At 42.5% G+C, this 26,914-nt stretch overlaps 1 protein-coding gene across 9 annotated transcripts in view; it reads left to right on the forward strand.

Moving 5' to 3' along the window:
- Nucleotides 1-4,306: 4,306 nt before the first annotated feature.
- SLC12A6 (solute carrier family 12 member 6) overlaps nt 4,307-26,914 on the forward strand; it is a 46,104-nt gene continuing 23,496 nt past the window's right edge. For 3 of the 9 annotated variants that reach the window (XM_083410066.1, XM_083410070.1, XM_083410071.1), the window contains exons 1-2: nt 4,317-4,643; nt 5,461-6,640. In XM_083410066.1, coding sequence (XP_083266192.1) covers nt 6,394-6,640 — 247 coding nt within the window. In that variant the 5' untranslated portion in view covers nt 4,317-4,643; nt 5,461-6,393. Of the gene's footprint in view, nt 4,644-5,460; nt 6,641-25,205; nt 25,404-26,914 lie in introns of those variants that run through there. The other 6 variants (XM_083410073.1, XM_083410074.1, XM_083410068.1 and 3 more) reach the window with 5 other exon arrangements.

Here is a 26,914-nt window from a genome sequence, read left to right on the forward strand (position 1 = left end):
ATCCAATCATGCATTTTGGGACCCATTTCTTATTTTTTTACCACCTATTTCTATGGCTGCTGCTGTAACCAACCTTCAGTCTGGCAACGATACAGTAGTGGGTGTTTATTCACCAGCTGAAGTCTAATGATGTAAATTAAACAAGAATTGGCTGCTTATTAGCAACCAGGCTAAATTCATGGTGCTGGTATCCAAAGCCCAAACAGCTTCAGACCAAGGTGTCATAAAAATTTCTGCAACTTCCCTTCCTCCCCTTCTGCGGATTTTTATTTTTCTGTCATTTTCTTACTGCATATCTAAATATCCTTTTTACAAATTTATCCTTTATAATTCCTTTAAATTTCTTACTGCTCGTGTTTATATTAATCCAGCTAATGTTTTTAATTGTTTACAAAAAAATCCATATATTCAATAAATCCCCCCCCCCATTCTGTTACAAAAAGTATCATCTATATCTCTCAATCTTCCAGTAAGTTTCGCCATCTTTGCGTATTCCATCCATTTTAATTGCCAGTCATCTTTTTGGGGGGCCAGTTTCTCTTTCCAATTTTGGGCATATATCATTGGGCAGTCATGGTTGCATACATAAATAGATTTTTTTCTGGTCTTTTGGCACCTCTTCAAGAATACTGAGAAGAAAAGCTGCTGGTTTTTTAACAGATTATTTTCAACATCCCCCCCCCCCCATTCATTATGGATCGTTTCCATAAGGCTTTTGCAATCCTCCAGGACCACCACATGAAAAAAGGAGCCTTTTTTCTCTTTACAATATTCTTATACCTTACATACCCAACTGATCGCTGCACTCTGCAGGAGACAGCTTCCTGCAGATAGCATCCAGGGGTTCATTCAATATCATGTAGGAATAGGGCCTTTAATGGAGGAACCTACTCCTTGGAATTGCCTCCTGTTAAATATTAAACTGGCATCATCTTATTGTCGATTTGGCATTACAGAAGAGTACCTGAGGAATAGCTCAATTGGTAGAGCATGAGACTTCTTAATCGCAGGATTGTAGGTTCGAGACCCGTGTTGTGTGAAAGATTCCTGCATTGTAGGGAGTAGGACTAGATGATCCTTGTGGCCCCTTCCAACTCTCTGATTCTATGGTTCCTCTTTGAAGAAGCCTTTTAAGTAGATTGATTTATAAAAATATTTACATATACTGTTCATCTAAAAGATCAGGCTAGTTTACAACAATCCTTTACATAAAACCATACAATTTAAAAAAATATCAACTAACCCTTGCCGAATGATATTTTATTAATTGTCAGCATAAGCTTGGTGGCAGTCTGTAGACTTCTTCCAGTATGCAGCTATATGGGTTGGTGATTCAACCCATATAGCCTGGGTGAGGTTTCCTGCACTGCATTTCTTGGCTTCCCTTCCAACTCTATGATTTTTAGATGTTTTCATTGGACTGATATGTTTGCTGCCCTGGGCTCCTTTTGGAAGGAAGGGTGGGATGTAAATTTAATAATAAGTAATGTTGCCTGAGAGTGGGATGCTGGAAAAAATATTCTATGAGTAATTTTGATGAGCTCCTCTCCCTCGTTGTTTGCTATGTGTCTTGGACATAGCTTGGGGGAATCTGTGGTCCTCCAAATGTTAGGCTCATTTTCCTTCACCTCCAGCCAGCATAGCTAATAGTCAGGAATGACTGGAGTTGCAGTCTACCATCCTCTATATGGGCACAGATTAACCACTCCTGGTTTACATACAAATACACAGTGTCCCTTTCTCATCACCGTCCTTTCAGCCATGCTAGCCCTTTTGGTCAGGGTTTGATGGTTTTGTCCTAAGAAAATGGAGTGACCTATACAAGCTGCCAAATAGTTGAACACCAAAGGTGCTTTGGTAGGGCAAGTCCTGGCAGCTGCCAATTTGGGGTATCGTGAAAGGGCAGAAAATTGTTTATTATTACTGCATTTTTTTTGTGGGAAGGGAAGGGGTACTTATGGGATTTTCTTATGCATTTTAACATTGGCAACACCATTTGCTACGAAGCCTCAGGAAGAAAACCACCTAGGCTTAGGCCCTGTGCTTTGGTGAGACAGTTAGCCACATGTTCCTGCTGAGATGCATTTTCTGCTCCTAGTTAGCAAACATATAAGCAGGAATTCAGAGGGGGAATATTAAGATTTCTCCCTCATTATGAATTTTATGCTCTGCCATTGTGTTGCCTCACTCCATTTCCCGTCTCAAAGCCGAGATGTTTACAGCTGGTCAGGGCCCAAGGGCAGCTCTTTTAAATGCCTCTTGCTCGCTCACATCCTGCCACTGAAACCACAGCAGAAGTAGGGGAAACCAATCAAAAAGCTGTAAATGGAAAGCCTTCTGTTGTTTGTTCTCAAAAAGCAGAAGGGCTGAATGGAGGCTGTGCATAGCGAGTTAACAATTTCCAGATCAGCCCCCAGCCTTACAGTTCTCTTGCGCTGTTCAGGCTGATTCAGCCATTTTGCTGGCAAGGGTGTGTAAATGGAAATAATTTTGTGACCTCAAGCATGCATAGCGTGAGCTTGGGATGTGCAAGAAGCAGAATGCACATGACTGACTTTGCTGCAGGGTGGGAACCACCGTAGTCAGGAATATTCCTTAGGCTCATGTGACCATGTCCAAAACGCAGAATCCCTCTCCGTGTTTCCCCTAACACCCAGTTAGGGTTATACTCCGAGCCAATGTGGTGCAGTGGTTCGGGGAGCATAGGACTCCACTGGGCAGGACCCAGGCTCAAATCCCCAGCCAGTCTTAATGCCCACAAAGGAAGTTTGGACCACTCTCAGCTTAACCCAGCTCACAGAGTAGTTGTGAGGATAAAATGGAGGGGAGAACTGTGCTGCTTTGTGCTCCTTGGAGAAAAGGTAGTATAAATAAGCATAATAAATAACTCAAAAAGTCAGTTTGTTATTTAAGAGGTTTCAGGGCTTGAGCTAATTCACTGAAATAAAAGCCCTGCTCTGTGTCTAATCCAGATACATTTTTTATACAAGTTGTGGTCATTCTGCTCAGAATAACTTTTTACTTTGATATCCAATACCATTTCATGCAGGGGTTCCTGGTCCCCATGTGTGTGTTGGTGGAGCACATATAAGCACACCACACCATTATTTTATTATTATTATTATTTATTTTAATATTTTATTATTTTCCCATCAACTGGCATTCAGAGGGAAACTGCCTCTGGCAATGAAAGCAGAACATATCCCTAACTGCTAGCTAACCTTGATGGCTAAACCACTTTTAAAGCCATCCAGGTTGGTGGCCATGCTTAATTTTCTCCCCTGCCAGCTTCTCATATCCCTCCTATGAAATACTGCCCTCCCTCTCCCCACTTATACTTTCAATATCGCAAGGAAATCCTATACAGGTCAACAACTGGATATGGTTAAACTTCGGACAAGGCAATAGGACAATGCAGATTATCAGTTTTATGGGTACTGGCGCTCATATTTTACATTTTCTAGCGTGGGTAGCTGTACTAAGCAAAAAACAAGCCAACCATCAACTGTATTTGCAGTAGCAATCTATCCTCTCAGGGTTGTTTGGGATTACATGAGGTGGGAGGGAAGAACCAGGTACACCGCCTGGAGATCCTTGGCAGAGGAAAAAGAAGGTGCAATAAATATTAATTAAATGAAAACTGGAAAGTGCCTTGCGGCATCTTAACAACAGATAGCAAAAAAGAATATTTTACAGCATAAAGCTTTTGTGGTGTGCAGCCCACTTCCTCAATTCACACAACTGCAGCAGTCCATGAAAGCTTATGGCACAAATAAAATACGCCACTTGCCTCTAAAGGTGCCAAAAGCCTTATATTTCACATGTGGAGATACAGTGGTACCTCAGGTTAAGAACTGAATTCGTTCTGGAGGTCCGTTCTTAACCTGAAACTGTTCTTAACCTGAAGCACCACTTTAACTAATGGGGCCTCCTGCTGCCGCCCCGCCTCTGCTGCACAATGTCTGTTCTCATGCTGAAGCAAAGTTCTTAACCCGAGGTACTATTTCTGGGTTAGTGGAGTCTGTAACCTGAAGCGTCTGTAACCCTAGGTACCACTGTATATATATACTGTATATATATATATATATATATATATATATATATATATAGTGTTGGGGTTTGTGTGTGTGTGTGTGTGTGTATAAAGGCGCAGTCTTGCCCTGAAGCCACACTGCGCAGGGCCAGCCATACAAAAACATATTTATTTATTTTTATCATAATTTTTATTATTTCTCTCCCCGCCTCCCTCCCGCCCCCGGTTCTTCTGAGGAAAAGATGAAAGCCCAGCAACAGCAGCCGCTGCTCGCTCCTGCGCACGCGCGGGGAATCAACTGCACGGACGAGGAGGAGGGGCACGGGGGAGGATGAGGACAAGCGAGGAGAGTTACGCGCTTCGCCAACCCCACCTCCCCGCCCCCGCCCGCCCGCTGCCCGCCTCCTCCTCCGAGCCGGCATCTGAGATAGCGGCAGTGGAGCTGCGCGCGCGGGCAGGAGCTAGAGCTGCCTGCAAGCTGCCGCCGGCGCCACCGCAGCGGCGATCATAACAGCGGCGGCCGAGGTGGCAGCGCACGCACGCACGCGCGCGAGGGACCCTTCGGAACGTTCCGAGAGCAGCAGCAGCAGCAGCGGAGCGCGCGCCTGAGGTAAACAATTAACGGTCACTTAACTGCCGCTTCTTACTTTCTCGGGGGGCTCCCATCGACCCAGGGGCTAGTGGTGGCGGTGGCGAAAGAGACAGGGCTGCGCACGCGCAGTTTAAACATCAACCCCCTCCCCAATTTCTGCACAGTGACCGGGGCAGGTGTGGAGCGCACACCTCTTCTGCACCTCCTTTCCCTCCCCATCTTTTCCAAGAGTTATTGTACCTTCTCACAGTGGCTCTCACACTTCAGCTTTTTTGGGGGTGGGGGGCTAATAATTTATGTGGGGCAGGCTTGCTTGCTAGGGTGAGGGAGAGCTTCCTCGCCCCACCTACCCTTGCCCTGCACACCTGGCGCAAGCTGGAGAGGTCTTTGCATGCTGCCACTCGCACAGTTTGCCTCTCTGCCCTTGGCATTGCTCAGCCTTGCACCACCCTCTTGCTTGCAGTCCTTGGGTGCCTTCTCTGATGCGCTTGCATCTTCGGTTGGTTCGCAGAGCATCCCCCGCTTCCCCCCCGTCAGGAGATGCGCACCCCTTTGCGCTCTTGAGGGCCCTGCCAAATTGACATTTCCTCTTGCCTATGGAGTTACAATGGGTGGCACATGCATGCTTCCAAACTTGGGTCTCCGGGAACTGTCTTGCTCTCGCTGTCTTGAACCTGAGCCCTTATGGGATAGCATGTGTGTGCCCAAGTGTGGGAACTTTGGGGGATTGGTGCAATACACACCACGGGGTCCCTGTGTGGAAATGACTCATCCCTGCAGTTTCAATTTTGTGTAAGACACTAGACTTATATCTATATTCACTCTGTTTCTCCAGGACCACCTAAGAAACATAATCTTTTTCACGCTGTTGGGGAGCTGCAAACCCTTGTACTAGGCCCCATCCAGGGGTTATCTTCTCATACCAGGACCTTTGAAAAGCCACCAGAAGCCTGTGAAGTAATTGTGCATTACTTTTACAAGGGACAACATCATAACAGCACTTTCTGTTTGTTTTTGTTTTCAAAGTTCTTGCACTGGGACATTTCTTCTCCTTGGACTGAGATATGAAGGTTCTTTAATAATTGTTTCCAAGCCGGAATTCTAAGGGATATTAGGAATGAAGAAAACCCTCTTTCCTTGCATGTCACACTGGAAAACAAGTGGATTATTATTGAACTTTCACAAGGAACCCTCTAGCCTTTTTGTGTGCTTTGCAGATCTTTGCACTGAGATTTTCCCAGGCGGGAAGAAATTACCTCTATGCATTTTGCTGTGCCAAAAGATATTTGCCTCATAAACAAAACTTAACCGGGATCTGTGAGACGGTCTGTTACAACTCACGTTAATGCCAGGAGTTTTGCAGTGCGACCCTTTGGTAGACAAAATTACAGTCACCGTTCCTTTAGATCCATAGGCTCCCTCTGAACAGGAAACTGCCTTACTTGCCTGATAAATGGGAATCTTCAGACTAATCACTCATGAAAATTGTTGTCTTGACAAAATCTTAGGTAGCATCTTCACTAAGTCTTCAGCTCTGTTTGTGGAAAATACATCTGATAATCATTGATATCTAGATACAAAGTTGTGTCTGACCATTTGTGAATAAATGTGAGACATGAATCTTTCTCTTGAGAGAGCACTTGGTAACCCTGTTGGTGTATGCTCTTTTGAGTGGTCTTCTTCCTCTTCCTGCTTAGCACTCCAGGCAACTCTTGATTAAAGTCACCAAGGAAGTAATTATTTCCCCCCTTCCATTCCTGCTATCAAGATGGCTTCTGTCCGGTTCATGGTCACTCCCACTAAAATAGATGATATCCCAGGCCTGTCAGATACCAGCCCAGACCTCAGCTCCCGCTCCAGCTCCCGCGTCCGCTTCAGCTCCAGAGAAAGTGTCCCTGAAACAACCCGCAGCGAGGGTGCCAGTGACTTCTCTAGAGCAACCAGTTCACTGGCCACTGAAGCAGCTGAGCCAGCCACTGACAAGACTACCAATCCCCGCACAGATGCGGCTGAAGGTAGGTTGTTTTTGGCATATTGGGTGGGAGAGGGGACATCTGAATGGTAGAGACAACCTTGTTAATAGAGAATGCTACCTATTACCGCCTTGGGGACTTGATGGAGGTGCACAAAGCTTAAATAGAGTTTACAGCATAGAAGTTCCAGAAAGGACTGCTCAAATCTTGGCTGTGCTGCAGATATAAAAGGCTATCTTCTGTGATTTGGGTTATGCAAGGTGGGATTGAAGGTGGAGGGGGATTCCTGTGGGTCTGTCAATTCATGCATGCGTTTTGAATCAACTGCTTTCTAGCAGATGATGTTTTCAGACATGAGTGGATTTTTTTTATTCACCTCTCCAAAATACATAACCTTGATGTGGCCCCTTCTTTTATGTCAAGGGCCTGGCTGTATTGCAGACAGAATAGTTCGCTACCAAAATTTCCTCATCACTCTTGCTGGGAACAGCTCTTGGCTTCCTATTTTCTAAAATGGGGAACATGCAAAGTAATTCCCCCCCCCCCAGGCATAGTTTCTTTCTGAGGGTATCTGTGCTTCTGATTTGTCCAGCTTTTCAGATTATCTGTTCTTCAGTTTTGTTGTTGTTGTTTTTTTGTGCCAGGAATTGCTGAGCAAGACTCGTGGGAAATGACTCTGGAGAATTTCAGTTCCCCTAATCTTGTTGATTTCCTTGTCTCATGCATTTTAAAACGACAGAATATGTCTGAGGTCAGACTGGTCTTTGCTCTATCACCACTGACTTAGTCACATCTTCTACTGTGGAGTTTATGAATAGCAACATTGAACTATCAACAGTCTTTATAGAGTCAGCCAGATTCTGATCCGTAAGATTTACTAATCTTGTGACAGATATTTCAGAGAAACTTTTTTTTTTTTTAGTTTTTGAGATACGTGCACATAAAAGGGCATTGATAGGACACTCTATTAATTTACACACCACACACACACACACACACACACACACCCCTACCTTATTCTGGATTGTGTTGGTTGTGAGACAGTAGCATGATCTTGGCCTCAACCCCCAAAAAACTGAAGATGAGAATGAAGAAATGCTTCACTGGATTGTGAAATAATAAAGTTGTTTGCAGTTGATGTAAATTGGGATGGGAAAGTTTTTGAAAATGATATACATATAGTAAAATATACCATAGGTGGAGGGAGACCTGTAAATATCAATTTGCTTGCTCAGCTGTGATTAGCAAGAATGACCTCGGGGCAGTTTGGTAGGAAAGCTTCTGTAAATTTGATTCCTCTCTATTTATCCATATTTAGCTACCCAGCTAAATGTCCTAGTTTGTTGCACCTATGTTCTTGATTAAGGAAGCAATCATATCAAGATCTACTGGAATGAGCGGATTTAGGATCCAGGGGATCTCTAGTTGGAGTCAGGAGGTTCCCAGGACAGCTGGGCTATGCTGACATTGCTCCCCATCCTTGGCTTAGCCAAACGTACACCGGCATATCTCCCATCCCAGCTCAGCCAGGGCCCAGTTCAGCCGAGCCAGGCCCAGTGGATCTTAAGCCAGCAAAAGCCTTAAAAAAACCGAGGCATTCTGGGGTAGGACTAGAAGGTAAGGGGGCACTTAGACTGGAACTTAAACCTGTTCAGCTCAGTTACATGACCTGGCTACCCAGCATAAATTAAGCTGACAAAAGGGTGATGTAATCAAACACTAATTAACACATAATTTATCCTGCCTTAACTTTACACCAGCTTATTGTGTGTAGGATTACTTTCTTAGGGAGAACTATTTCCCATAGCTATCCTTCCACACCATAGTCACACTTCTTCCATAGATGTGCCGTACTTGTTATTCAAAGAACAAAAACAAATTCCCATTCAAATACCCTCTGTGCTGTTTCCTTCTTTTCTACAGAAATGAATGCAGTACATGTCTTATATGCAAAAAGCCCGCACTCTACCTTGCATCTGGCTTCTGTAGGCAAAAACCAAGGGAATCTGTGACTCTGCTGACGCATGGTAATAAGATCAATGGTTATAAAATTAACTCACAGGAGTCAATACTAAAGAATATTTAATATCTGGTGGCGTCTTTGTTTTTGTTTTACTGATTGTGCTCTTGTGCCTTTAACACAAAGTGGACAGACAGAGATATAAAACAATGAAGGGTGTTATTATGGCCCCTTAAAGACAACAGATTTACTGTAACAGGACGAGATGGTTGGACAGTGTTCTCGAAGCTACCAACATGAGTTTGACCAAACTGTGGGAGGCAGTGGAAAACAGGAGTGCCTGCCGTGCTCCAGTCCATTGGGTCACGAAGAGTTGGACACGACTAAACAACAACAAAAGATTTCATGAACTACAGTATATTTTACCAGAATCATTGTAGATAGGTGTGAGATTGGCTCTTCTTGAGCTGATGACTTCTAGGCTCAGGAGGATTCTAGTCTGTCATGTGGCTTGGAATCCCTTCAGTTCCTAATCTTATCATGTGTCTCTGAGGGGAAGGGAAATATGGGAATTAGTGTCTCAACCATGGGACTTTTACTTTGGGCTCCACAGTAGCATCCTGACTTGGTTAGTCACACCCTTGCCTATTATTAGAACTAATATTCCCCCCAAGGGGAGCATCACTGCTTTCAGGTTTTAGTTTCTGTTTCTTAGCAGTTAGGGCTAAATTATACATTGCATTAGTCATGTAGTTTACCTTAAATGCAGGATTTTTCTTTCTCAAATAGCCATTGGAGATGCAAGCAGATTGGGGCCCTGATATGGGAAGATAAATTACTTTTACCCTTTGCCCACCACTGTGGGTTAAGGCCTCTCCAGATGGTCCTAGGCCAGTGCTCCACATAACCCAACCAGGGGTCGATTGCTACCATATAGATAACATTGTCAAAAGTAGGGTGCCCATGGCTTGAGTTTTGAAAAATGGGGTCCTCGGGTAATTGAGAACCATTATCCTAGGCTGATTGATGGCTCCACCATGCTTGTGAAAGAAAAAACTTGCACTTCAGGGCAACCCTTGTAATTAATACAACCTGTAATTTGTTCTTTGTATATGCATGCCAATTTCGCTCCTTTTCTGCCACTATACCATGCCTCATCTCTATGCATCATTCTTTGTTTTGTAGTTTGCTTTTTTACATCTTACCTGCAAAAAAGCAATTGATCTAAAATAACCTCTGGAAACAATTGGGCTCATTCCCATCAAATCTAAGGGTTGGCTTACATCATAATATCAAAATAGTATGTGGGCTTTCGCTTCACCTCTCCTTCGGTTTTAGGGCATTACTGTTAGTCTGGAAGCTTAGTTTGTGGACCTACGTGCATGTATGCAGGTTCATGTGGATGCTTTAGTAGGTCTTCCATAGCTGATGGTGTTTTAGGCTGTGACTCTAAGCTCGGCCTGCACAGCTTGTGACCCAACAAAGATGGATGCAGCTCACTAGATGTGTATTGTGGCCTGCCATATGCTCAGCATCTCCTTCCCCACTTTCTGAAATCCTAGCAGTAGAAACAGGAGATTAATGACCCCCCTCAATGCATAACTGGTGGGCTGTGTTCAGCTTGGTGGCTCACAGCTTCTGCAGGTGTGTTTTAAGGACAATTAAATGAATTTTAATCCCATTACTTGCTCATTTCAGTTGCCTGATGCTCTTATACTCTTTTGCTCGTTGTTCTTCTTCCTTTATTGGGTTAAAACATTGTGTCATAGGTTGCAGGGGCATTGACATGACCTGTAAATGGTCCTGACTTATATTTGAAGCATTGGACAAGGTAGCATTTAAGGTTTTGTTTATTTATTAGAAAACATGTACCTCACCTTCTATTGCAGTCAGAACGCTGAGGGCACCTTTTCCAGTTTATTGCAGCCCTGGAATAATTGCAATATCTTTGGGATTTTTTTCCACAGGTAAATTCATTTAGGTTAGGGCTGTAAACAGTTTTGAGGCATGTTAACAAGTGAAAGTTGGTGGACCAGCTTTTGCTTCTACCTTAGCTGAACATTAATGTCCACATTTTCTCCCCTGCATATTGTCAATGTCTCAGAAAGTCTAACCCTTCAGGTTTAAGGAATCATTTGCCGGTACTACATCAGCCAATCACTATTTCCTCCCCCACCCAAACACTTGATTTCCTAGGCATCAGTTTACAGCAGTCATTTATACTCCTACCCCCTCTTCCTTTCAGATCATGTTGACATTATATGCAGACCCACGCTGTAAATGTAGGTCATCCTGCAAAAAACATGTTTTGCTCTTTGCATTTTTTCCCTAATGGACAGAGTGCCTGCTGTTTTGTCATTTTTCTCTTCTAGTTAAATGCCCTATCATTGGAGACCCAACCCTTCTGAAGTTGTAAATGAAGCCAGAAAGCCTTCTCTCCCCCAAACTCCACATGCACATGTATCAGACTATCTAGTTGTATAGCCAGCCAGCCAGTGCTTCAGGGACTCCATGTCCCTGCCGCCTAGGCTGGTTTATCTCCTCAGAGATACCGGCTGTCGTTTTCAAATGGGAAACTGCTCTCTGCTGCTGTGTCCTTGTTGTGAGAATATTTGTGATTTGTAGAGGCTGGCAATGAGGGTGATGGCTCCTCAAGTCAAGGATGTGTGTAAAAGAAAGTCATATTCTATGTAGGTGGGAAAACAAATTCTTTAGTCTTGGGTGAGTATTACCCCCCCCCCCCCGCCCCAGTACATCTTAATTTACATTTGTCAGCTCCACACACACACACAAAATATACTCTTGGGACTCATTTACATATGCAGAATTTGGTTAACATATAATAACTTATATAAGCATATGTACTCAAGTAGGGAAGCTGTGCACATGCACACACAGACATTGCAAAGCTTGGTTTTCAGGACACAAAGACCCCCAGGTTTCCAGATGCAGGTTTCTAAATTTGTATGTAAAGGTTGCTTTGTTTACTTTTGTTCTTAATTTGCACTTAGGTACAGCACTGGATATTTCTATGGGCATTTTTCTGTCATGAGCAAACACCTTAGCCTACCATTGCTCACTATTTTTTGTATTCCGGTCCATAATACTCCCCATTTTCTCTGCACAAGATGGCTTGTGTTCAGGGAAGTCATATTGGAATACCCCGAGGACCCCGTTGTGCTTCTAGAGAGGCAGTACTAATTTTATCTTAGTGGACATCTTGGGAAAGAATGGAGAGTGCCATTTCCAGTAATATGTCTCCATGGCAGATAGGTGCAAACAGATAACTGCTAACTTTCTTTATTAAATCTGAAAGCTGGAATTCTGCTTATTTGCCTAGCTCACATGTTAAATGCCATTTTGTCTATGACCTAATCATGTCCACACAGATTTCCCAGACAATAGCATCTGGTGTCCGTACTTCTTCTGTTCTTTGTTTATGCCAGATAACAATCTGCTTTCCTCCCCCATTTTTGTTTTCTCCCCCACTTTGATCCTGTAACAAGAAGCTCTTTGGCTGCTGCTGCCTACGCCTGTTTCATTTCATATGCTCAGCAGAACCCCAGAGTGGAGAAAGCTGTTGTTTCTTAGATGTGCACTTTAGCCCCCAATCCCTACCATTAGATCAGAGAGTTCACATGCCCCTTTGGTGCTGCCTCTTGTGAGGGGAATGCCACATCCCTGTGCGCTGTGGATAAAGAAGTATTCAAAGCACATGAAAGGTTAGCCCATCAGCCTGTAGTAACTTGGAGAATATGTCCTTAGAAGTTTATGTTTGTTTTATTCTCTCTCTTACCTATCTTACACTTCTTAGATGAATGGATTCCTTTTGTGAAATATGAATATGGTGCTGTTGAGTAAATGTATGCAAGTTGCAGCATAATTTCACTTTCCCATACATTGTCTATCATTAGATGTCATCTAGATTTTCACAAAAGAACTAGTTGCAAAATTATGGAATTGAAACAAGTCCAATAGACTGTATGTGGATGTCCTATATACCTAAGGCAGAAGGATCTACAAAATCCTTGTTCTTGAAGCTAGAAGATGAGTATGCAGGGACAAAGCTCACACTCAGCTGAAGATTCCTAACTATAGGATACAAAGAAGTGATGATGCTCCTGGGAGGATTGCGTGGGTGGGAAAACACGTGTAATTTGGAGGGTTGCTTTTCTTTATACTTGAACCTGCTCAGTTAAGGGTTGTCTCTCTAGTAGTAAGATCAGTGCCTCACCTTTTTTGGCATGTGCGTATCATGTGTTTGGATCCAGGTATAGTTAAGAAATTGTTCTTAATATTAGACTTAAATCTGTCTTTGAATATTTTATGGCTTTTTGTCTTTTCCCAACATGTTTTGAATGAAAAATGAATCCCTTCCCTGAGAACTTATTAAATATTTGTTTTGAGAATTCAGCATACCTTCTCCCCTCCTCAACACACAGACTTTGCTTCCCTAAGCTGTACCTTTTAGCCTTTTCTCATACAATCTGCTGTGTAGACCCTTATTTTCATCTTCACAGCTGAATCTTTTTAAATTTCATAATACTGCCTTTGAACTGTAGTATAGGCTTAATGCTTTGAAGGGTATCCACTGTCAAAATATACTACCTTAGGGGCAGGAAATCCTTTTTATTCCAAGTGCCACATTCCCTCATGGAGAACCTTTTTAGGGGGGGGGGCACATACCAATGGTGTATATGGCCAGAGGTAGTAGTGGGTGGAGACAGGGATAAAACGCAGGCAGACCAATTGTTGACTTTTGTATAGTAGGTCACATTCCAGCCACACAAAATTCAGAAGTTTCCACACCTAAACACATGCACACATCTCTCCATCCAGGCAAGCAAGATACATTATCAAGTTCAAGGGTTCATTGCAGCTAGGCGAAAGCACCTGAGGAGTGCTCAAAGCACAACTTGTGAGGGGTGTGGTTTGGGGAGGAGGCATGGCCTGAGGAAAGTGCTCAGAGTCAGATAAGGAGACCTAGAGGGCTACATTTGACCCCCTCCCCCCCCCATGCCTGAGCTTTCTCCTTTTCTTACTATCTTGCCTTTCTGTTTTGCTTGCCTCAGAATAGCAAGCTGAAATCAATTAATTGGATTTCCTTGTAAGTATACCAGCTCCATTTGTGGTTTTTTGGTCCCCCAAATTACTGAATTGGTTGGAATGCATTTGGAGACCTAAAGGGCTTTACATTTGATGTCTCTGCTCTAATGTAACTGATGTGCTGCAGCTGATGCACTTAGGCTCAGGGAGGTCATTAGTAAATGAGTTACTCTGGACTTCTCCAAGAACCAAGATTACTGGTACGTTCTGTCCTGGCTTTGCCTTTGGTCTTTGTGCTCCTGGATTTAGCCAGATTTAGTCAGAGTGGGAAGTTGGAAGGACAAAACTGAAACTGGACACTTAAACATTTGGTGGACATCTGTGCATTTACTTTAGGAAGCTAGTTTGTTGAGCCATTAGGATTCCCGTGGGTTAGTAAGAACAAAAAGCTCACCTGTTGCAATCAGCAGTAAATACAGGGCCCTTTGTAGTAGTCTGATGCTTTCTGTAAAGACTCTTGGAGAACTAAATAGATAATACAAAGAGCTTTTTAATATTCTGAACAATAGTAGTGTTGTTTCATCATTAATAAATGGGCAGCTATAAATCCAAATGCTTTCTACAAGCAGAAGAATGACCCTATGCCTAAAATTCTACTATCTTAACTAGAATCACAAATGTACCTGCAGTTCTAGGATAGCATGGGCTGGGGATGCAAAACAATACATGAACAATGTAGTGGCTGTGAATCTGACGCTTGACATCCTTTGGAAGTAACTGTTAGCCTAACCTAATTTACAGGGTTCTTCTGATAAACAACACTCTGAGCTAATTGTTACAAATGAAACAAATAACATGATAGCTTGTGATTGGTACAGCAGTTTTAGTGGCAGGGCTATACATTGGCTGATGTGGATCAAGTGGAAATGTTGCAAATGTATATGGAGAAGCAGTCATGCAAGTGTCATGGTTCAGTAGAGTGAGTGAATTCCCCCCCCCTTGTTTGTGTCACAGACTGATTTCACTGCCCAGCACACAGCAGGTACTCTTGAATGTGTCCATTTTGTTAACATGTTGATGTTTGAGTGTTCCTGTAAATAGGCAAAATGACAAAAGACAAGACTGACTTCAGTAGACACTCAGGAAATTGTAATGGGCATCTATTCTTTTTAGCGTTTCATCCTGCTTAATCTCTTCTGTGGCCAAAACTTATAGAAAGGCTCTAGTCCAGTGTTTCCCAACCTTTGTCTGACCATGGCACTCTTCCGACCTTGTTTCTTTCCTGTACCCCCAATAAGTACAAATCAATACAAATCTGAGATTCTGCCCCCAACAAAAATCCTGCCTATGCCCATAACCTGCCCCCCACGTCCAACTGGTAGAAAGGTAGCTATTTAAATGTTTTGTTTGTAAACAGAACGTGCTTTATTTATGATTTTATAATTTATACAAAATACAATTACATAAAATTCTAGGAACATAATGAAATATTGTTGAAGCAGAAAAACATAAAATCATGGAGCTGGAAGGGACCCCAAGGGTCATTTTTCTAGTGCAACCCCCTTCAATGTAGGAAACTCAGCTAAAGCATCCATGACAGATGGCCATCCAACCTCTGCTTAGAAACCTCCAAGGAAGGAGAGCCCAGAACCTCCCAAAGGAGATCCATTTTCCATATGTTATAAAAAGTAAACCACTTATTTGACCCCAGTTACTTGACACAGAGGGGGAAACGTACAGATACAGTCCAAAAGGCACACAGGGAGTTCTGTATATATGGGAGAATTTTTAAAAGCAAGTGGTCCTCACTGACCTGGTGCAAAAAGATATTGTCATCTGGAGGAGCCTAGGCTGCCTAGATAAAACACTATAGCCCCACATATCCATACCTGGGAGTAAGACCCACTGAACCCAATGCAGCTATCTTCTAACTAGACACTTCATTATTTACTAGATGCAAGTCAGCAGCACCAAACGACCCCGTTTGGCTAGGCGCTGGGGTGGATTTCCCCCTGTGCCTTGCAGAGCCAGGCCAACGATGCCGATGGGCCCTGTGCCCCTCAGCAACATCCAAAGGTGCTTGATCCACTAGGTGCTGGGGTAGAATGCCCAACAGGCCCAGCACTAGCGGCAGCAGGAAGCAGCTCTGGCTTGTCCAGCCCTACCCATTGCTACCCCACTACCGCAGTTGCCTGACGTGGGGGTTCTGGATCATGGGCTCTACTGATCAAAATGGGAGCCTCAGCGATCACCCTCTCCCGCTGGAAACAAACCAGGACTGCTCAAAGAAAATGTACATGGCAAAAAGGGGTGCTAGGCCCTGGTGGGCTAGCCCCTTACCCACTTGTGACTGGCCAAGCAGGTAGCCAGCCAATCAGGATTTCCCCCCTTCACTTCTCACTTCCCTCTGTGGCCTCCTAGCCTCTTGCCCCCCATTTACACACGTTTCACCTGGGGCCCCCTTAGTATATCCCAGGAGTCCCCAGAAGGCCATATGGCCCCTAGTTGGGAATCACTGCTCTAGTCTTTCCTCATATTAATCTAGCCTTTCTAGCTTTCCAACATTTTTCATCAACAGTAGCAGTCCAAACCAAATGGAGAACTCTGGTTGTGGTTTAATAATAAAATTAATCCTAACAATTGTAGACTCTGAGAGATTTAGACAAGCTTAGTAATTTTGTGTGTGTGGATAAGTAACTTGGGAGGCATTCATACAGTATTTATGTATATGAGTGCCAATAGCAGGGAAACGAAGGAGAATTGTGACAAAGGAGAAAGTAGGTATTGATAAAATGTTGCAAATTGATAAACTATTTTTATAATGGTAACATGTTTGGATAGGTCTGTTGTACAGTGCACATTTGACAGGAATAGAGGTAAATGAACAACTATCAAAAACTTTTCAACTTAAGAGAATAATACCCTTTTTCATCGCTGGTATTTAGCCTTTTGAAGATGCCGGTTTTAAAGTTCTGCTATATTCATATCTAATAAATGAAAATAATAGAAAATAGCTCTACGCACTGGTGAGTGTATGACATACAATATCTAAATTATCAATGAAAAATTAATGGCTACATTTCAGGACTTTAAATGTTGTCAGGAGATGGGATGTGTCAGAGCTGTTGAGTCTATACACAGGTGAAGAAAAGAAAATGAAGAAAATAGTAATTAAGAAAGATATGCAAGAGAAGATAAAAATAGTTTGATATTCTGCTAAACTGAGGCAAAAAACTGATTGTGGCTACAGTCCTCTATACATACTTGAGAATAATTTCCACTGAGTGAAATGTGTAGAATTGGACTGAAGATGGTCCAATTTTAAAAATACCAAGTATTTCTATAGCAAAAAATGAACATCTTTCTTAAATTTCTTCTTTTCTAAATAGGTTAATAAAAGTAGCACAGAGAGATGTTATTTAATCCATTATACTGAATATAGTATTTTTTTTCCATATAAAACAACAAATCTAGAGTAAAAACAAGTAAATTGCAGCAAAATGTTAAGGAAAGAGAGCTGGCACATGTGAATATTTCCATCTGCTATATTAACTGTGCCAGGTCATTAGTGGGAGTAAAATGATGACAATGCTAGGTTGTGGAACAACTTGGCACATCTACTTCTTTAAAGGTACTGTCCTATACACACTTACCTGGGAGTAAGTCTCACTGAACTCAATGGGGCTTCCTTCTGGGTAGGCAAACGTGTAGGATTGTAAGAAAATATTTTTGATATGGGGAAAAAAGATCTGGGACAGATGTTTTAAACAAGTTTTTTATCATCAAGACTTACCGGTAGTTATTGCCAGGTAGGTTAGTGTTCTTAGCAAGTGGGAAAGTACCATCATGACCAGATTTTAAGCATTTTATTTAAAATAAGTTACCTTTCATTGTAAAAACAAGTCAGTTTACAAAATAAAGTTAATAAAATAACAACAAACCATACAAAGAGCTATCCAAAGTTCAGTAGAGCAATACTAGGGATCAGTGCTTGGGACTGCCAACATGAATGAACACCTGCACCATAAATAGGTTCCTGTTGTATTACCAACATATAGGCTATTAATTTATGACAGTGCATTCAGTATTTGCCGATACAGTTTTGATGTTACAAGAACATTAAACGAGACACATTAAACATAATAACCAGAAGTGAGAAGTGGTTGTAAAATAACTAATTGTGAGCAAACATTTCAGAGTCTCTTCTCAAAGGTTTACACTATTTATGGTTACACAGATATAAATACAGAAGGCAACGGGAGAGAAACTTGCAGACCAGCATTCCTGCTGCACAGTGGAAATATATTTGTGCCACAGGGGACTTCAATTTCAACAGATGCAGCAATAAAGACAAATGTTTACAAAACAGTAAACAAGAACCATAATTAGGAGTTTTAAAACAGAACAGCACATCAGAACATTTTGTTATTTTTGAAGCTCACTGTTTTAATTTTTGCTGAACTCATGGTTCTTGAGCAATTGGAGGTAATGACATAAAACATGATGGTGACTCTGTATTTAATTTGTAATTAATAAAGAGCAGGATCTGGCCCTTGCTTCCTTGAGACCTGAGAGTTAAGAGGGTCATTGAACTCCATACAGTGGCAGAACTTACTCAGACCTGTATAGTATAGCTCCCCTCAGCATGTGACATGCTGACCTCAGTCTCCTTTCGTTCCACTTCAGGGCATTAGCTTGGACCCACATGCTTATAGAGCTGGAGTAAAGATCAATGGAGGAATAACTGGAACAGCCAGCACTGAAATAGCAAAAGAAGATACAGCCAGATTATAATCAGAGGGTATATGTAGCGATTTGCAAATGGTTGGTTAGAATAACTTGCCAAAGGATCACAGGAACTTTATGAGTTCTGAATAAAGAACATTCTTTTGGAGATATATTTTGGGCTCTAGTCTCCAAGCTGGACTTCTGACTCCTTTATGCTTTCTGAGGATGAAATTTTCCTCCAGTTCTGATGAGCTCTGTTTTGATCTTCAACAAGTGCTTACTTTTTATAAGAAGAGGGGATGTGTGGGACTCAAACCTGTCGAAGATGCATGGCACTGATATTGTAACCATCATAGCGTCAGAGGGGATTCTTATTTGCAGGCATTCTAGATTCTGTCTGGCATGTGACAAGGATGTTTTGAAGCGTGCAGTGTACATGCAAGTCTACGGTTCTCACATGCAACCTTAACGCTTAGTTTTCTGACCTTTTGACGTTGAACCTAGCTGTGCTCTGGAATTTGGCTTCCGAGGGTTAATGCAGTAAAGGACAACAAAGATAAAATTCAAATAATTTATTATATTAAAAAGAGAAAGTGGGAGAAGCAACAAGAGGAACAGCCATTTTAGATCTGGCCATTTTAGAGGAACAGCCGTTTTAGATTGTCCAGAAAGTGGGAGAAGCAACAAGAGGAAAAACTATTTTAGATCTGGTCCTAACCAGTGTTGATGACCTGGTTAGTTGGGTAGAAGTGGAAGGATCATTAGGCGCGAGTGATCATGCTCTTCTGAAGTTTACTATACAGCGGAAAGGAGCAGCCAAGCATACTAGGACTCAATTTCTTGACATTAAGAAAGCCGACTTCATAAAACTTAGGGAAGTGCTGGGTGAGATCCCATGGACAGTAATACTAAAAGAAAAGGGAGTTCATGATGGCTGGGAGTTTGTTAAGAGGGAGATAGTAAAAGCACAACTTCAGTCAATACCAATGAGACGGAAACATGGAAGGTGCCTAAAGAAGCCAGGGTGGCTATCTAAAGAACTTTTAACTGAGTTAGGATTAAAAAAGGATGTGTACAAAAAATGGAAAAGGACGGGAAACCACCAAAGAGGAATTCAAACAAATAGCCAGCACGTGTAGACACAAAGTCAGAAAAGCTAAAGCACAGAATGAACTCAGGCTTGCTAGAGAGGTTAAAAGCAACAAAAAAGGCTTTTATGGGTATGTTTGTAGCAAAAGGAAGAACAAAGAAACAGTGGGGTCACTCAGAGGTGAAGATGGTGAAATGCAAACAGGGGACACAGAAAGGGCTGAACTCCTCAATGCCTTCTTTGCCTCAGTCTTCTCCGATAAAGAAAACAATGCCTGACCTGAAGAATTTGGAGCAAATGATTCAGCAGAGGAAACACAGCCCAGAATAACTAAGGAGATAGTACAAGAATACTTGGCTAGTTTAGATGTATTCAAGTCTCCAGGGCCAGATGAACTGCATCGAAGAGTATTAAAAGAACTGGCAGATGTGATCTCAGAACCACTGGCAGTCATCTTTGAGAATTCCTGGAGAACAGGCGAAGTCCCGGCAGACTGGAGGAGGGCAAATGTTGTCCCTATTTTCAAAAAGGGGAAAAGAGAGGACCCAAATAATTACCGCCCAGTCAGTCTGACATCAATACCAGGGAAGATTCTGGAGCAGATCATTAAGCAAACAGTCTGTGAGCACCTAGAAAGGAATGCTGTGATCACCAATAGTCAGCATGGATTTCTGAAAAATAAGTCATGTCAGACTAACCTGATCTCATTTTTTGACAGAATTACAAGCCGGGTAGATGAAGGGAACGCAGTGGATGTAGCCTACCTTGATTTCAGCAAGGCATTTGACAAGGTGCCCCATGATATTCTTGTAAAGAAGCTGGTAAAATGCGGTCTTGACTATGCTACCACTCAGTGGATTTGTAACTGGCTGACTGACCAAACCCAAAGGGTGCTCATCAATGGTTCCTCTTCATCCTAGAGAAGAGTGACTAGTGGGGTGCCACAGGGTTCTGTCTTGGGCCCGGCCTTATTCAACATCTTTATCAACGACTTGGATGATGGACTCAAGGGCATCCTGATCAAATTTGCAGATGACAGCAAACTGGGAGGAGTGGCTAACATCCCAGAGGACAGGATCACACTTCAAAATGACCTTGACAGATTAGAGAACTGGGCCAAAACAAACAAGATGAACTTTAACAGGGAGAAATGTAAAGTATTGCACTTGGGCAAAAAAAATGAGAGGCACAAATACAAGATGGGTGACACCTGGCTTGAGAGCAGTACATGTGAAAAGGATCTAGGAGTCTTGGTTGACATGAGCCGACAAACTTGACATGAGCCAACAGTGTGACGCGGCAGCTAAAAAAGCCAATGCAATTCTGGGCTGCATCAATAGGAGTATAGCATCTAGATCAAGGGAGGTAATAGTGCCACTGTATTCTGCTCTGGTCAGACCTCACCTGGAGTACTGTGTCCAGTTCTGGGCACCACAGTTCAAGAAGGACACTGACAAACTGGAACATGTCCAGAGGAGGGCAACCAAAATGGTCAAAGGCCTGGAAACGATGCCTTATGAAGAATGGCTAAGGGAGCTGGGCATGTTTAGCCTGGAGAAGAGGAGGTTAAGGGGTGATATGATAGCCATGTTCAAATATATAAAAGGATGTCACATAGAGGAGGGAGAAAGGTAGTTTTCTGCTGCTCCAGAGAAGCGGACACGGAGCAATGGATCCAAACTACAAGAAAGAAGATTCCACCTAAACATTAGGAAGAACTTCCTGACAGTAAGAGCTGTTCGACAGTGGAATTTGCTGCCGAGGAGTGTGGTGGAGTCTCCTTCTTTGGAGGTCTTTAAGCAGAGGCTTGACAGCCATATGTCAGGAGTGCTCTGATGGTGTTTCCTGCTTGGCAGGGGGTTGGACTCGATGGCCCTTGTGGTCTCTTCCAACTCTATGATTCTATGAGAATTAGGATACCTATTAAAAAGTATTGGCACATGCTTTCATAAGCAACCCACCAACAATAGGCTAGTTTCAAAGATTTAGCATAAATAAAACATTGCATAGAAATACATACCATAGCTGGAATGAAGGGAATTTTTTTAGGAAAATGGATAGAAAGCCAGCCAGAATTTTCTCTGAAACGAGAATATGCAGAAAACAATAAAGAGTAATGATTCTAAAAGCTGCTTTAAGAGCACGACACCCTACAAAAAACTACAGGTGTGCACGTGTGTGTGAATGAAGGAAGGAAGGGGGGAAGGAAATAATCCAATTTGGTGATATTGATAAATGAACAAAGTTCATTTATCAAGTGAACAGGGAAAAGGTCTGGCAAAGAGTTGGCTTCTGAAGGTGTTAAAGCAGCTTGCAATGTGAGCTTTTTGACTTTATAGGAATAGTGGAGAGAGAAAAAGTAATCGGCTGAGGCAAGGGTAGAGAAATAGTCTTTGGCACTGGTGAGAAGTCCAATGAAAAGACATGAAATGGACTGTGAGCACATGAGAGCCAGTGTGGTATAGTGTTCTTAGACTGTCAGGTTAGGACATGGGAGGCCAGGATAAAATCCTGTCTTCCTGATGGCTGCATATGATAGAATTCAAAGTTTTTTTAAAAAATACTGCCAGCCAAATTTTTGAGAATTGGTTTCTAAAATACATCTTCTGCCTGCTGGCTGGCTGGCTGACTAGTTGAAAGTACATACAGTACATACATACATGCATCATTTTATTTGTATGCCGCCTTTCCATTATTAGAACCATGTACAAGGTGGCTTGCAACATGAAAAAACACACCACATAATTATTGATGTAACAAAAGTAGGCATAAACAATAAATAAAATATGAAAAAGTACACAACCAAATTAAACAATTCCCACCTAAACCATAAGATCTAAGATAAAGATACAAAAAATGATATCAATAACAGCAGCACCATTAAAACACCCTAAACAATACTCCAGCCCTGAAGACTGTTTTGCAGCCTCAGCTTTGTAGCTGGAGTCAGTCAGGGCCCCAACCACCCAAGCCAGGTGGGAAAAGTCCTGCAAGACAAGGAAGCAGATCTTCCAGGACTCACTGCCAAGTAGCATATATTTTGCCTCAAGCCATTGAAACATCTTGGCTAGTTGAGGGAAGAAGGAAGGAGGAGTTTTCATTAACATTTTAGCTGATTATCTCCTGGCTTAACACTTCCAGAAGGAGTTTACAAGTGATAGGGGGATGACAGGATGGCAAAGATTTACAGAGGAGGAGACAGCAATCAGTAGAATTAGCAGGAAACTGTAGCCTGTACCTGAGAAAGGAAGCTGGGTTTCAGCTTCAAGAGGCAAAGATGGAGCCTTCCTTATGGATTTCAAGTTCAAAAATCATTGTTGCAACTGTCACTTCTGTACTAGAGCTTGAATTCCATAATAGAGGCTCCTTTGCCTCTTGAGGCAGAAACAGAGCTTCCCTTTTCAGATACAGACTACATTTCTTACAGCAAAAGCTAGATTTTAAGAGTAATTTGTAGCAAGGGTTTTGCCCTGAATAATTGCATTCTAACATACTGGTTACTGGAATGAATTATGAAGCTCATCATTGCAGTCCTTAACTCAGTCTTTAGGACCACCACCCTCCATGTGTTCCTCCCTGCATGCTCCTTTAATAATCCGAGGCCCTTCTCTATATTCCTCAACTCCCCAAGGCCTGGCAGATGGCAACAAAAAGTAGGGCACACATTGCTAGTGACACCCACCTTGTGGAAAGCCCTCACAGTTGAGATTTGCCAAATCCTGACACTTTATGGTTTTAGGCATTGGCTCAAACCTGAGTGTTTTTGAAGGACCTCAGCTAAAAAGCTACTTTCTCTGTGCCTTCACTTTGGGGTTTCTTTTTTTTAATTATTTTTTGAGGGTTGGGAGTTACGAGTTGCTTTTTGTTGCTTTTGGAAATTTTGGGTTGCCACTATGTTGGTGTTTTCTGATGGTTGTCTTAATTCATTTAATTAATTTGATTTCATGGTGTGTATATATATGCTGTAGTATGTTGCTTTGAGTTTCTTTCTTCCTTTTTGAGGTTTTTTTTTTGAAATATTAATAAATAAACCTGGTTCATTGTGTTCACCCCTATCACCTCAAAGGAAGTGACCACGCCACGCTTCTGACCAATGACATCTGGCAAAGACAGTGCTCTGCTCCCCACTCTGACCCCCACTCACTGGGTGGCATCTTTCAATTTGAAATATTTCTCTCTAAATCCATTCTGAAAGCCATGAGTGATGGAGATGTTTCCAGTCTCACTGATCCTGCCAAGTGTAGTGCTTGTGCTGGGTTGGGTGTTTGCAGTACTGGCCTCACATTCCCAGTTTAGCTGTCTTTTAAGCTGATTATGGCATTGGTCCTAATCTCAGCATCTTGAAGGTATAAATAGCTTGGGCGGGATTTCTGAAAGTAGAACTGGAACAACTGGACTTTTCTAGATTGGCTGCCTGCCTGAATTATTTTAGCCCACTAGAGTGTGGCTACTTTTACTAAATGAGTATTTAGAGCAGGGGTCAACAAACTTTTTCAGCCTTGGGCCGGTCTACCGTGCCTCAGACCATGTGGTGGGCCGGACTATATTTTGAAAAAAAATATGAACTAATTCCAATGCCCTATAAATAACCCAGAGATGCATTTTTAATAAAAGGACACATTCTGCTCATGTAAAAACATGCTGATTCCCGGACCGTCCGTGGGCTGGATTGAGAAGGCGATTGGGCTGGATCCACGAGCCTTAGGTTGCCTACTCCTGATTTAGAGTGCTAAAGGCCATATAAAGATATACAAGTATTGCAGTCTCTGCCCAGTTGACTTAAAATGTACATCAGTTATACAGAGCAGGTTGTGAATCACAGATATGGCTGCTAGGTGGTTGTGTGGAGTCAGAAAAGAAGAATATATTTTTTAAAAAATTGCTGAAAACTTGTATCTTGAAATACAGTGGTACCTCGGGGTACAGATGCTTCAGGTTACAGATTCTTCAGTTACAGACTCAGGATTTATAACTCCCAGATATTTATTTCTTGGTTCAACCACCTAAATGCTGTTCCAGGAACATCACAACACCAGCTCCGATTCTCTACTGCCCACAATTCTTCTATAACCTGGGAGGATTTTCTCCCCGTACTAATTGCTCAATGCTTCTGGGAATATTTAAAAGCAGCTAGGGACCCCTCTGCATTCAATTGCCATTGTCATGCAGGCATATGCACTGTGAGTCACATTATGGCTTTGGGGGAAGGCATTTTGCCCAGATTAGTCTTCTGGTAGGGAGTAGGCTTGCTTTGCTGAAGTGCTTAAATTTGTTTTGTAGAGTACATTTCTTGTCCCACAGGCACCACTAGTATGGCTACACCTCAGTCACTCCTATTCTTTGCTTTATAATTGATATTTACTCATAGTTGGATTCTTCAAGTACATGCTGGTTCCTGGCCCTCTGTTACATGACCTTTACAGCTCCTCCCAGCTTCATCCTTACCTAGTACCCTGTGTGTGGTGTTTGTAGAGTTGCCAACTAGCTCTCACGCCTGCAGGCATGTTGTATTTCCTCCCCAGCCCACAATGGAAATGTTTCTGTGTGGCTGCTACTTCATTGCCCTAGCTTAAAGGTAGCTGCAAATCAATGCTCTGGATCTGTCTGTCTCCTGTCTCACTGAACTGAAGGCAGCAGTAGAGGAGGGTATAATCCTCTTAGCACCGATGTGGTAAATATGCTTTCTGGCATGCGTACACCAGGATGCATCCACTCACATACTGGTGGAGGTGTGTCTTTCTAACACGCACACAAACCAGCACACACCCTATCCCTCCCATTCCTCGGGGGTTGCCTGTCACCTGATCTACCAACGCTTTCAGTTCTTCCGTTTCTGGCCTGGGAAGAAAGTTTTGCATTGAACATGCCTCAGTTCACCGTGACAAAGGTAGAAGATGATGATGAGGGGGAAGTGCAGGAAGGCATGCAGAAAAGAGCCAGCACAGGGCAGATCTGGAAACCTAATGAAACTGCCGGGTCAGGTAAGCAAGTTAGCTTGGATCTCTTTCGTTGAGATTTCTCCCTCTTCTCTCTCCTCCCCCCCCCCAACTTTTTACTTGGGAAACTTTGATACGGAGAAGTAATGTTTAGTCCATGTTACTAGACTCTCCATTTCTTGTCTGCTAGTAGGCAGCCTTTGTGACTCCTCTAATTTTGTCTCTGTTGCTTTAATTCACATTCCTCCCACCTGACCTTCTATCCAATGGTAGACTCTTTGTTAGAATTCTCTGGTTTGACCTTTAGTCAAATAATAACTAAATGCCAGGGGGCTGATTACTGATGTGGAACAGAAATATAATCAAATGGTTAGAGGAGGCTGTTGAGGTTTGGCGCCAGGTCTGAGCTCTCTGTCCCACTTTCGGAAGGAAATGGGGATCCACGCAGCAGTAACAAAGCCAGGACGCCTAGGTGCTATTTTCAGTTCTCGGATAGGAAAGCTGTCTAGAACAACGGAAAACTATAGGTTCTGATTCCCAAGCAATCTTAGGAATATCATCTAGACGTCAGAGCAACGTTGAATTGAGCAACAACATTTTCTAGTACCATAATAAACGCTTAAAGCAGCTCTGCATCTCACCTTCTGAGCAAAGTTTCAGGATATCACCTTCTTTATCTCTTTAGGATTGCATTCATTCTAGCATTCACAAATGTTGCATGTAGCTGGTGGCCAAATATCCGTTCCAAACAGGTGATACCTGTGTAACATTTTCTCTTAGAGTAGTTTGCCAGGCACCTTGCTGTCTTTACACTCTTTTCTATGCTGCACTGTCTTTCTGCTTTCCAGTATCAATTTTCTTGTGATTCCTGTTTAACTGTATGAGTAGGAATTGCAACAACACATTTGCATTGTGGAGTGCTTCTCTTTAGAGTTCCAGCCAAGATACTCTGCTCTATTACCCTTGTTGACTGGTGGTTTTCCATCCTTGCCCCTCCAAGAGTCAGCTAGCACTCTATGACAACTGAGCATGTCATTGTTAAGCCATTTTGGGTGTGTCCCCCCATTCCCATTTTATTTATTTATTTCTGCAAACCTTGGAGTTCTGCCAAGCCTGCTGATAGCTCCCTCTGCAGAAGGTACTGTTCTAGATACATAAGGATCCACATGTTTTGTTGTTGCTTTGAGTCTTGAGAAATAAAGAAAGGGCTTATTGGTCCCATCTTAAGAATGGTTGTATATCTGTTCTTTTCCATTATCTTCTCCATCCCATTATTAGTAAGGCCTTGTTTTGGCTGGATGGGAATTGGGCTGAATAGTTTATCTTCAAAGTGTTATCCTTCTCTCAGCACCAGCAAGACCTTTGATGTGTTAAACTCAAGTTTTTTCTCACAACTTTGTCTCTTATTTGTTCTGTGGATTAAAACCACTTTATGTGGATTAAAACCACTTTGTAAAAGTTTCACTGGTTTTGGCTGTGGTTTTTACTTCTAACTGTTGGACAATGACCTGGAGACTTAAGGTTCGATCTCCACTCATCCATGAAGCTTACCTTGG

The sequence above is a fragment of the Podarcis tiliguerta genome, assembly GCF_965153285.1.
Source record: "Podarcis tiliguerta genome assembly, chromosome: 13".
Classification (NCBI taxonomy): Eukaryota; Metazoa; Chordata; class Lepidosauria; order Squamata; family Lacertidae; genus Podarcis; species Podarcis tiliguerta.